This window comes from Vidua chalybeata, chromosome 1 (assembly GCF_026979565.1).
Source record: "Vidua chalybeata isolate OUT-0048 chromosome 1, bVidCha1 merged haplotype, whole genome shotgun sequence".
Taxonomy (NCBI): Eukaryota; Metazoa; Chordata; class Aves; order Passeriformes; family Viduidae; genus Vidua; species Vidua chalybeata.
The window spans coordinates 115,717,660-115,730,614 of record NC_071530.1 but is presented as its reverse complement, the minus strand read 5'-3'; the positions used below and the strand labels follow the sequence as shown (position 1 = coordinate 115,730,614).

At 38.2% G+C, this 12,955-nt stretch overlaps 1 protein-coding gene across 1 annotated transcript in view; it reads left to right on the top strand.

Annotated features, from left to right (window-relative positions):
• The window catches only part of TOX (thymocyte selection associated high mobility group box), a 218,325-nt gene that overhangs the window by 107,294 nt on the left and 98,076 nt on the right, over positions 1-12,955 (top strand). Inside the window, exon 2 of the mRNA XM_053933107.1 lies at positions 6,256-6,321. Within this exon, the coding sequence (XP_053789082.1) occupies positions 6,256-6,321 (66 nt within the window). The remainder of the gene's footprint in view (positions 1-6,255; positions 6,322-12,955) is intronic.

The following is a 12,955-nucleotide window of genomic DNA, read 5'->3' as shown; positions in this document are numbered from 1 at the left end:
TATCCACTCTTGGCATTTGGTTTAAAATAAACAAAATTACCTGGCTTTAAAGATTTTTCAGGATTAGTGGCTTTTTAGATCATATAAGTTACAAATGATATATATAACCTGTAAGCAGTAAAATCACTATATCACTAGAAATAAATAATCGTTTTACACAATGCTATTGCAACTTCTTAAAATGAAACATAACAAATTGTGCTGGGGCACCATCAGAGTAAGGTAAACTATAGTTTAATGATATAACTAAAGTTTATATTTAAACCTAAATCTATCTTCCAGTTCAAATCTAAGATGGGAGAAATTTGTATTTAGATTATGTGATTAATAACACATGCTTTGAAGATCTGTAAGATCCTTTGAAGAAATAAGAATGTCAAGTCCAGTGGCTTTACTCAGAAGATGGACTTATTAAACATAGCACCTTTCACCAGTATCATCTCTCCCCTTGCTTCTCCTCCTTTAATCTTTACATTTTAGGATATCACTTTTGGGATACATTTGTGCACAGAACATTGTCCAAAGCTGCTCCCCCTCCACACCCCTGTCCCAAGTGTGTTTTGGCATCAAAAGCCATTTGGGCTCATATTCCTTGTGCTTCCCTGCCCACACTGCAGCTGGATGACATGCAGTACTGGCACATTGTGCTGCTCTTTGGTATGAATGGGAAAAAACGCAAACATTCATGTGCTTGATTTTTTTTCTTTCACATAGCTCATATAACTGTGCCTGAAGAACTTAGGGCACACATATATATATGCATAGAAAGAGAGAGCAATTATGCAGTACCCTCAGAAATCAAAAACTGGATGAAAAAAGGAGCAAAAGAAACCCTCATTTCACAACAGCAGCAAAGAAATGTTACGAGGCAAGAAGAGAGATGTAGAGGGGAGAAATGTCATTCTCCCTATAATCCAGATAGCACAGGTGATCCTGGCAATGAAAACAGAGTGAGTTGGTATAGAGGAAGGTAGCTTAAGTAGAGGGGAGAACTCGAAGCTAAGCTGAAAACTTGTTTAATATGTGTCTCTATGCGGTAGCTGTCATCTGAACAAGCTACATGAAGCTAATGCAGATATTCATCTGCATTTATAATAACTGTATGCACACATAGAGTTACCAGTATATAAATATATTTTACTTCCAGTTAACTTCTTTGGTTCTCAAGCCCTTCCATCTTTTTCTGCCACCTTGCACCCTCCTTTTTGTATTCCAAAGTTTTCTGTCTAGTTAGGTGATCAAATAAACATTCTCTACATTGGTGTCACCATGAGAAATGTTTTTGTCTGTTCAACCTGTTTATAGCATCTTCGTGACATAGTCCATTAAGGGTGCTTTTAATTTAAAGCACATTAAAAACAAATAAAAAATACTATTCTTGCAAGCTTTGCTAAATTATAATATACTGTTATAAATGATGCTAAAGTTTGCCGCAATTTAAATGGGAAGATGAAAACAGGTTCCTGGCCATACATTGTGTGACTCTGGTATGATGCCACATTATTGGAAGGCAGAAGCCAACCATGGATCCCTTAAAACACCTTTACCACTCTGGGCATTTGCTAAACTCTGTCATACCTCTTGTATCAGTTATAGTGTTTATGTAATTACATCCCTAACTTCTATGAGTAAATTATATTTAATGACAGCAGTTGTGCATATTGGTTGCTGAACATTGCAACTTGTCTTACAAAGGGTCATTCTGAGGGGGCTTCTTACTGGCCATGCCATAGTGTTGCCTGTATGTTTTATTTATAATAATAATTTAAATAAAGAATATTATACAATCCTGAATTTATATTAGAACTAGCTCTCAGTTATATTTCTTTTCATATTACAATGCAGTCATATTCTTCATTTGCTCTCACCCAAACTTCTCATGCAGTTACACTTTAATGTGAAAAGAAATGTTGTCAAGAGTAGTTATTATCACACACCAGAACATTGTATTAGCATTCACATTTAATAGATTAAAATGAAAGATTTTGAAATCTGTTCTTAATGATACTGAGGGATCTTGCAGACACATTGGGAAAGCTTTATATGAAATGTCACGTGATATATATACATCATACATAGGTTCATAAAAGACAGTTCATTTAACTGCCTGCCTTTGTGTTTCTTCTGTTCCGTTGGGATGAATCATCCATGGGTTAAGTGATGCTTGTGCAGTTTCTTTGCTTGAAATCAAGCACAGTGAGTGGCAGGAAAGCTTAGGGAATACTGAGAAGCTTAGGGAAGCTGAGATTGCCAACCTGAGAATGATGACTACACTAAGACAATTTTGGAGGCATAGAGTATAACCTGGAAGAACACTCTGGTAGTTGAAAACATCTTTGAGCCATATGTGCTCATCTTTAGGCTCACTCTGCTCCAGATAGGTTGCTTGAACTGTTGTATACACTTTACTTGTAAAGCTGAATTACAGCTGGATATAGCATGAATTAAAGGGTCCAGAGAGAGACTTGTTGAAAGGTGCCATGTGGCAGAGCCTGCACATTACAAAGCAATCTATTAAAGGTGAAATGATTCAATATTCATTTCTGGGCTCTAGGAGCATATTTTGGAAGCTTCTAAACAGATGGGAAAAATATGAATAGAAATTTCCAGTTGATCCAATTGTTGGCATTTTTTCCTCAGTTTATTGTTTTGATGTGGGATCATCATATTTGGGCAAGGTGAGCATTGTATCTGTGCTGCAACAGTTTTTCTGAACTTTTTGTTGTTGAAGGCCTGTGTACCCTTTTTTTTTGGCTGGGGTGGGATGTACAGGTCATCTCTATTTCACACTGCTTTAGTAGTTGGGAAAGGGGATGATGAATAACAAACCAGCATTGCGGTAAATATTTTGTTTTGTTCTGGTATGCAAAGATCATATTTTCACTCTTTTATAAACATTTTAGTAAACATTGAGAACGTGAAGGAGGTATCTCCTGGCAATACCTGCTGTACAAAATGCATGTGTATATGCCTCATCCATTGAGTTTATGGGTGTTTTTCAGGCTCATATCCAAAGTCTTAGGAACTGCCAAGTAGCCATGCACCACACTGCACTGGACTGAGGGCAGATAATAATTTAAAAAGCAGTGCATGTAGTACAAACACTAACATGGCAAGAGTGTTATTGTCAGCTGATGCAGTCCACAATCTGAATATATAAACATTACAAAAAATACACATCCCATCAAATTTTGCTGACCTATATAACCTATTACACAACACCTTGCACATACTTCTGACAAGCAGATGCTAAATACTGCAGTGACTAAATTCCATGCTTGAATATTGAATAAGTAACAAATCAAAGAGCTGTTGGATATTTTTAGATGTTAACAGGTCACTCAGATTTTACAAACATTATGCATATATATTTTTCTGAAAATTTATCCTAACAAATTAATCCAAAATGTTGCAGGAGGTAATTTCTCATATAAGCATCAATCCCCTTACATTTCTCATATAAGGTCAAAAGGCCACGAAGTTTAAATTTACACATTTTTTTTCTGTTTTTGTTTCTCTGAGACATGCTCACATAAAGCCCACAGACCATGGCAGAAATAAAAAAATATTTCAGAGCTAAATAGAGGGCCACAAGCAACAAACAGGAGAGGCTGAGATCCAATATCCTACCATGCCAGGGGAACCACTAATAGCAAGGCACTGATTAGGTTGGCAGATCATCCAAGAACAACACACAGAATTATAAAAATTTCAGTATTCATGGAAAAATACCTTGGGGAAATTATTCAAAGAATGCAGATTTGGTGATTGTAAGCTTGGGAGCAAGGACAGATGACCAAACATTCAAAAGAGGGAATTATATGAAAGACTAGTTTACTTCATAAAGATTCTTAAATCATAGTCTCATGCATTATGGAAGGCAAAATAAATTGAAATAATTCTTGACTGTATCTAGCCAGTAGGCAGAAAAGAAAATAAATTTCTTCATATTCACTGCAACTAAACCCATGCAACATGGTATTTGAATTACAGCAAAGCTTGCAATGTATCACAACAAATGTATGAAGATAATGAGGGAAATTCAAAAGAGGAGACTCAAGGAATGATGGTTTCCAGGGCAGATAGGACTCCCATAACCAGCAAGTGTAACTATCCTGTCCATGGGATTTCTTATAAATATGGTACGGATTGCATCTGTTCCAAAAAAGATATCAAACCTCATTCTAAAATGTCTGGGAAATGATGAGTTTGCTGTTGACATAATGCTTAATTACCTCCTAAAGCAGGAACTTGTATCTTATTTCAGGGCTGAATTTCTGTAACTTCCATTTCTCAACACTAGATCTCATTATATCACTGTCAGGAAGGCTGACATCTTGCTATCAGACATCTTTCCAGGGTGTAAGTACCAATCACAGTGATCAAGGCACCTTTCAGCCTTTTGTCTGACAAGCTGAATAAGTTGAGCTCCTGTAGGCCTTGCACTGGAGTGCTTGCTTTCCAACTACTGGCTGTGAAATCTCTCTTCAGAATTTCACTTGTCCATCTGAGTAGAAGAAACAATGCATTTTTTTCCAATCCAGATACTAAAATTATTTCTCCAGAACTTAACTTTGAATGCTTATAAATAAGAACATTATTGAATGAGAAAGCTAAAAGAAATGGTCCATGTCAACAAGAAACAAAAAAGGAATAAGCATCAACCTCTATATTATGATCTAATCTAACTATCTCTATTCTGTCAAAATTTGGAAATACTCTATTCCCTATGGCAGATCTATGTCTGTGGCATAATCCTTTCCCTCCAATGAAACTAAGACTTCTGACAGATAGTCTGTGACTATTAAATAGCTCTGGCCAGGAAGGGCAGACCATCAGCTGCTGTGCCAGGAGCTGGCACTTGTTCATGTTACTGCTGCTGTTACAAGCCTTGTAGCCTCTGGCAGAGAGGATGAACAGCTGGAAGCAGAAACCCTTTCAGCCACCTCAGCAAAAATTGGTAGAGCTATCTGCCAAAGACACAGTTTGACTTTGCCACCTCAGGCTAGTTGAATATGATGTACCTTGCAGGTAGAATATCCCCAGAAGCTCAACACTGATCAAGAAATGTCCATGGGATATTTCACAGGCACCTTCTGTGGGAGCAGAGCAGTCTCAGTAGTAGGGACTTCTTAAAAAAGCTGCCGTGTCATGCAAAACAATGGCTGATGTCCAAAATATGTCACTCTAAGCATTCACACAAGGGGTCAAGTGCAAGTTATTTCTAATAGACCTCGTAACAGCTGGAAATTTGTGGTTGATGACTGGAGATAGGAATTCCTGCTGTTGTTCATTTCTGTTTAAAAGGTTTGAAAAGATTTTCCCTAGCTCCTGAGCAGACATTGCGACTATCATTGCCCTGTTGGTACTGCCACTTGAGTAGGTGTGACGAGACTTCTGTGGGGACATTTTCCAGACTATGTAAGAAATCAGTAGTTTTACACTTCTTTGCGCTCTACAGGATGAGGCTTCAAATCTGACAGTTTTTCTCCATCTAGACTTTCAGATTTTAATCAACTCCTTTCTATGACATTTCCGTTACTTCTTAACTGCAGTGGAGAGGAGGAAAAAAAAATAAAGGGAAAGGAGAAAAGGAAAGAAGCTTTTTCATATATTATGTATATTTCCAGGAATGGTATTTATCATTTACAGATGGTTATTTTTGCAGATCTGATTATGAATGTTTACTTTATTCACACATCAAGCAAACTATCCCCTTACACCATACGGACGGGAGGTATACTCTTTCATACATTCAGATGTCTGAAAGCTGTCTGGAAATGTATTTCCTACTTTCTGACATGGGGACATTTCAGTTGGAGGGGATTTAATTTGTTTTGAAATTTCAACTCTTGTTCTGCTCAGAAGCTAAAGTTGGAATCCATTAAGATGCATTTTAGTGCAGATTCTATTCTCGTCTTTCTTTTCTCAGTAAGTGTGCAATACACTTAGTACTTCATTGCAACCAACAGCAATATGTATACATGGTGCACAAAATGAGGCATTTTGTTTTAAAACAGATTGCAGATGAAAGGAAACCATTCATTTCTTCCTTGCTAGTTGTAATTACTAGAGCGCTAATTACTCCAAATCACTGACATCCAGGGTCAATAACAGGAACATCAAAGACAAGATGCACACATGCGATTACAAGTCTCTAAAACCAGGCTATAATATTATTTTATAGCAACTGTTTTTTTCAGTCAGTGCTAAGAAATTGAATTTGCTGAATGTTTACTATTATTTCCTTTGCAGTTTGACGGTGAGAACATGTATATGAGTATGACAGAACCAAGCCAGGACTACGTGCCAGCCAGCCAGGTGGGTTAATTAATCTTCTCTGCCTTGTTTCAAATTGTAATTAAAAAAATTCAAAGAGTTGCATTGCAAATGAGTGGCACTATCAGTAACTGCTGCAATCAGGAATAATCATAATTTATAAACAAAGCATTTAAGCCTTGTTTCCAGTTAATGAGATAGAGCTGATAAAACACCAGACTTGGCGTTTGTTGAAAGATACTACCTTGTTTCCTCTCCAGAATGCAAGCAGCTGTTTTGCCAGCATGATCTTTCCTAAACAGTTGTTTTACCTTCAGGAAATAAAGTCTTTACAGGTGCAGGTTATTTGTTCATCTGACTGCAGACAAGTTAATCATTATAAGCTATACATGTCACAAATATCTTTAATTATCACTCATAGAACAGTTGAAGAATTGCATTTTTAGCACTAATCCAGTGTCTGAGGAATGTTGCTATGTTTACACAATTAGCAGTGGGGTTAAGGCAATGACTTAGCCTTCTGTAGCCCACAGGCCAAAAGGCTTAATGTGATGTGCATTCTTTAAAGGTATTTTTGAGCCCTTTTCCTTTTGGGGAACCATACACACTAAATTTTGATAATGGATGTATATTAAAAAATCTTCCACCTTTCCACTTGACCTCAAAGATCCTATAGATTTCTAAGAATTACAATTTTAATTACTCCTTAAAAAGCAAAAATAATTTTGAAAGTTTTGGGTTGTTTACCTGTTGCTACGTCTATATGCAGGGGGGAATTTTTCATTTACATCACGTTTCAGTTTAACTTTGCACCAGTAAGTGGTGGGAATAGTGCTGCTGATCAGTTAGATTGTGTCAGAAATTGCCATGAATAACCACACTTGGTCTGTGTCATGCAATATTTCAGGCCAGTGGTGTCTGGCCTGACAGAACCAGGAGGCTTATGTGTAAAACTCAAATTAGGTAGGAAATAAGTTTGAATTAATAGTAATTATATTCAGGTAAGCTGAACATAACTTAGGAACTTAGGAATCAACAGCTTTGGAAAGTGTGCATTGAAAACTAAATGTCTTCACGAAGTAATGTTCTTCAGGTACACAGGTTCCTTGGGGGCAGAGAAGCAGGAGGCTGTGTGAGATGAGTACATGGTTCAATCAAAAAGACCATCTTTAAAGTGTTCCACCATGTTGCTTCCCAGCTTTCTGTTGAAGTCACTCTGAAATACCTTTAGAGACCAATAGTACTTTGCATTTAGGAGTTGTGCATGATTGAACTTATTCAGCTAAGAACCCTCCAAGATCCAAAGGTAGTTTAGAATAGAACTGTTTGATTAAAAAATGAAAAATTATATTATTAATTTTTCTCTAACCATTAATCCAAAAACTGTACTGACAAGTTTTAGTATTACTATTAGATTAAAGCAGCCTAGTATCATCTCATTCTTGCCTTAAGGGTTTTGAAGTGCAAGGGCTAATTGAATTTGTTTGAAACAGTAGAAATACAAACTCTGTGAATGATTGCTGTTATCAGGCAGCTGCTACCTTTCAGAGAATCATTATGTCTGTCTTAAATAGTTTTGAATAAAGAATTGCAAATCCACATTATACATCAGGATTATTTTTCTTCTGTTGATATTTTTGTACTGTGTATGCATGTAGTTTAAATAATTTAAATGGCATATTGAAAAATTAAGAGTATAAGTTTTAATCTTTTATGTGGTTTCTACATGTGCTAACAAGGCCCAGATTCTCAGATATATTTATGCATCTAACACTCACTCGTTGAAGTGAAAGTAAGGTTCTTAAAGTACCCTTAAAGACCCAGGCCTAGGTATTTTAAATGCAAATTACTTTGTCTTCAAGGAAAAAAAAAATCTATCAAATGTGACATTTCCAAATTCAAAGATGTCAGAAAACCCTGAATTCTTACTAAGGGCTGGAATCAAGAAAAGGCTTACAGACTTAAAGTCTGACCATGGCAAAGCTGAACTCTGGCGTGTCTGGCTCCCAGGTAGAGTTCAAAACCCAAAGGCAACCTCTCTGTCTTTTGCTGGGGGACCCATGTGGCAAGAAGCAGCTCAGTTGCCACGCAGAGTGTTTTGAGTTGTTACCAACTGTGCACCAGTCAACCAGCCTTCCGTGCCGGGTTGAGAATATCTGTCAGCCTTGGGCTGCCACAACCTCCTTTCCCTTGCTGGGATTTTCTCCTGATGCTTACACTGTTGCAGTGGTTTTAAGTGAATACACAGAATCATAGAATGGACTGAGTTGGAATGGACCCTAAAGATCATCTAGTTCCTTTCCCCACGTCATGGGCAGGGAACCTTCCACTAGCCCTGGTTACTCAGAGTCCCACCCCGCCTGGCCTTTAAAACTTCCAGTTATGGGAGCACAACCTCTCTGGGCAACCTGTGCCAGTGCCTCACCACCCTTACAGCAAAGAACTTCTTCCCGATGTCTAATCTAAACCTATTCTCCTGCAGCTTAAGGCCATTCCTCCTTAACCTATCACTGCAGTCTGTGGTAAAAAGTCCCTCTCCAGCTTTCTTGTTGGCTCCCTTTAGGTACCGGAAAGCTGCTCTAAGATCTCCTTGGAGCCTTCTCTTTTTCAAGCTAAACAACACCAGCATTTTTATCCTGCCTTCTTGCCTTCGCAGAAGAGGTGTTCCAGCTCTGTGTGGGCTAGAGCATATGTGAAAGCCTGTACTGTAATAATAACAGTATTAAAAAAAAAAAAAAAAAAAAAAAAAGGAGAGAGAGAGAGAGACAAAACAACTTCACTGAGAACACGAATATGTGGTGTGATGGAAACCTGTCTCTCATGTTTCATCAAGAACCTGCGACTGTGAGAGGAGCCTTCCCAAACCTGTTCCTAACACAGACAGCTGCGAGTCGTTCCTCAAAGGAACTAAACAACTCTTCATTGGTAGTATCTTTGAGGTCTTCACTGACTGTACTGAGGTGGTGTTCCTTTCTTGGGCATAAGCATTTGGTGGTCAGCCAAAACAGGTGAACTGGCTACCATTTCAAGATCCAGTTTTGTGGTTAAAACTGGGAAAAAAATACAGTATTTCCTGTTCTGAAAACAAAGCACGAAAGACTGGGTAACTTACAGGCTAGGGAGAGGAACAGTAAAGGATGCAATTATATTTTCTGACTGTGGTTTTAGGACTGTTTGTTCATTTACCTGTCATTGTTACTGGATGTAAAACACACAATGCCATAAAAAGAGAGGAGGAAATGTTCTCTCAGATGACAGCATAGTTGGTCTAATCATAATTTTGTCCTATGCCTATTTTGCACCTGTGCTCATGAGTCTTGCCATTGCATGACCTCAGTGAGAGGAATGCAGGCTCTTTCCCACCCTTAATAACTTGTCTGTTCCCTCACAAGATTGGAGATAGGAGTTGAATCCTGTCAGAATGAGAAGTAATTACTCTGCTTTTCTTGATGCATTCACATCTGGTACTAAAATATGAGTCTCACATGTAAGAAGATACATAGTCCTATCAGAAACTTTTATTGAAGCTCCAGTCATGCTGACTGAGTCAGACATGAGCATCATTTTCTAATTTCAGAGTCTGACATAGCTTATTTGGGAAGTGGGTTGGCAGACTGAGTCATGGTATGTAACACCAAGGACCAAGGGGTTTCCACTTGGCTGTCTTTAGGATTAGGTGATCACAGAGGCAGGATTCCTGGGGTCCTAATATATGCTGACAAGCACCTCAGTTCTTCTTAAAGTGTTCATATCCAGAAAAACATCACCTTATATTATTTTACAGTTTTTAATCATTTTATCCCCTTTAGGCTAACATAAATAAAAGCTCAGGCATTGGACAGGAAAAATATAGTTTTGTTCCTTTCGCTGTACAACATCAAACATCTGCATAGTTTGGTAATCCAAGACAAGTTGCCTCACAGCATCCCTCAACAATAATTATAATTTCTGTTCAATTTTCAAATCAGTACATGCTTTGGGACTTACAGACCAAGTTGCTAAGTAGCAACATATGGCTCACTACTGTTCCTGTGATGTTGCTGCAAGCAAATAGCACAATTCTATACTTGAAATTATTTTTACAGAAAGCCAGTGCTGGAACTGAGCCAGAAGAGTAAGTATACAGTAAAAATTAATGATATTCTTTTAAAGCGTCCCAAAAGGCTGTTTGGCAATGTTGTCTCTGTGTACATTTTATATATATGTGTAAGTACTGCACTTTTGGTTACAATATATGTAGTACAGGACTCTACACTGAAGGCATCTCCTAAATTAGTTATGCCAGCCATATTAACAAATATACACAGTAAAACTGTGACATTTTCTCTACTAATTGCACTTGGATCTGAAAGTATTTATCATTTTAAAATGAAACTATGCCAACTGATCTGCATTTGAGAGTCCCACCAATTATTGTTTTTTCCCCATACCTATAATTGAAACCTTGGACATGAATTACTCTTTATGTTATTCCTCCGCCTGTAATTTGTGGGCCACACATAGAACAGTCAGTATAAAATTATATTGCTTATTTTGCATTTTTTCCTAGTCACAATATGGAATGTAATTCAGGACTCTCTTGCACAAAGCTTTAATACATTTGTAGCCTTCCTGAGGCCTGATAAATGTTAAGGTTAATGAGTGCAGCTGCCAAATTCCCTGCAAGGTCCAAAGGGAAGGGATGAGAACAGGCCTGGAGCTGATGATTTGGGGCAGTACCCCTATTGTCCCACTGGAAAGAAAAGATCTGAGGCAGAGGAAGGAATACTGATTGCTCAGAGGTGGTATTTTCCTGCTTCCCAGAGCTATGCCAGGGACATCTATCTAAAATATATATCTGCATGCTCTTTGATGGAGGGGGCACCATGGGTATCAAAACTGCTTTGTCCTGTACAGCTACAGGGTGAAATAGGATGGATGGACATCCAAAAGATAGATTTTTCATATTAATGTTGCCTTATGCACATGGTCCTACATATAGCCCTCATGTATTTTTACATTTTTATACCATAATTTCTTGGATTATTAATGGCATAGCTATTGCTCATGTGAAGTAGGGATGGATAAATGCTACCTAATAGCTTCCCTCTCTTGCTCTGTATTGGTCCTTCCCTGTAGGTAGGCTAGAATTCCAGGGTACTGCCAGAAGACACAGCTCTTCAACATTGTTGCCTGGAGCAGTCTCCATCAGCAGAGCGGGGTAGGAGTTAGTTGCCTTGGAAAGGATTGAGAAAAAGCAGCATTCTCAGAAGGAGAATCATTACATGGTCCAATGTAGTCCCGTGGGTAGATACTACCCTGATCTGAAGTCTAGCACAATCCTGCCCAGAAGTTGGAAAGCTTTTGCTTTGGAAAACTCATTATTTGAGAGGCTGCTCCACAGTGAAAAGGCAATGCCTCCTGGGCAGTCTGTTGTCTGGCTACAGTCCAGGGCTGTTTTGAACCATGTACCAGCTCCCTCTTCCTGATCCACTATTTTTTAATTTCAAAAATAGGTTATCAACAGAAGGGAGTCTACTTCTTGGTCGTCCATTTCTCTGAAGTAGTCTATAAATGCTACATTAAAAAAAATAAAGAAAAAAAAAAAGAAGAAAGGGACATAGGTTAAAATGGCCTCAGGGAAATAAAAATACTAGGCAGGCCTTTCAGATCCCGAATGAGCAGTTAAAGGTAGATGTAATTTTTTACCCTGCCTTTCACTTTTGAGTAAAACATAGCCTTTTAATATTATCTTAACATCAGACAGAGTCTGGAAAGAAGAGTCCCTGATAAAAATACATCAACAGTTGCATTAACAAGGTTATCTATATATATTTATAGAGATACATCTTTAGAATCATAGAATGGTTTGAATTGGAAGGCATCTTTGAAGATCATCTAGTCCAGTTCCCTGCCATGAGCAGTTGCATCTTTCACTAAATCAGATTGCTCCAAGCCTCATCCAACATGACCTTGAAAACTTCCAGTGATGGGGCACACACAAATTCTCTGCACAATCTCTTACAGTGTCTCAACACCCTCACAGTAAAGATTTTTTTCCTGTGTCCAGTCTAAATCTGTCCTCTCCGTTTAAACCTGTTGCTGCTTGTCCTGACACTACAGGCCTTGGTAAAAGGTCTTTCTCCATCTTTCTTATAAGCCTCATTATATATTAAAAGGTGTTATAAGGTCTCCTCTAGACCCAAATCGACAAGTTCATGTTTTCCTGTGCTGAAGACCCCAAAGCTGGGTGCAGCACTCTAGGTAGAGTCTCCCAAAAGCAGGATAGAGGGGCAGAATCCCCTCCCTCATTCTGCTGGCCATGCTGCTTTTGATGCAACCCAGAACATGGTTGGCTTTCTGGGCTGCAAGCGCGTTGCCAGCTTATATCCAACTTGTCATCCATCAGTGTCCCCAAGCCCTTCTCCATAGGGCTGTGTTATAGAAGTATGTATGAATGTCTTTAGCTTTAATGCAAAGTGTATGAACATGTACTGTGTATATATTCAAGGGTATTTTATTTTTTTTGTAATCAAATGCCTCAGATTTTATAAAAGTATAAGTCAGAATTAGGACTGGAATTGGGAGTCAGAATTAGGACTGGAAGTCAGAATTAGGACTGTTGGCTGGAATTAAAGAGCTTTTACAAATTTCACTTTAAAGATGTAACTCAGGTGAAATACCTTTACCCTTTTTT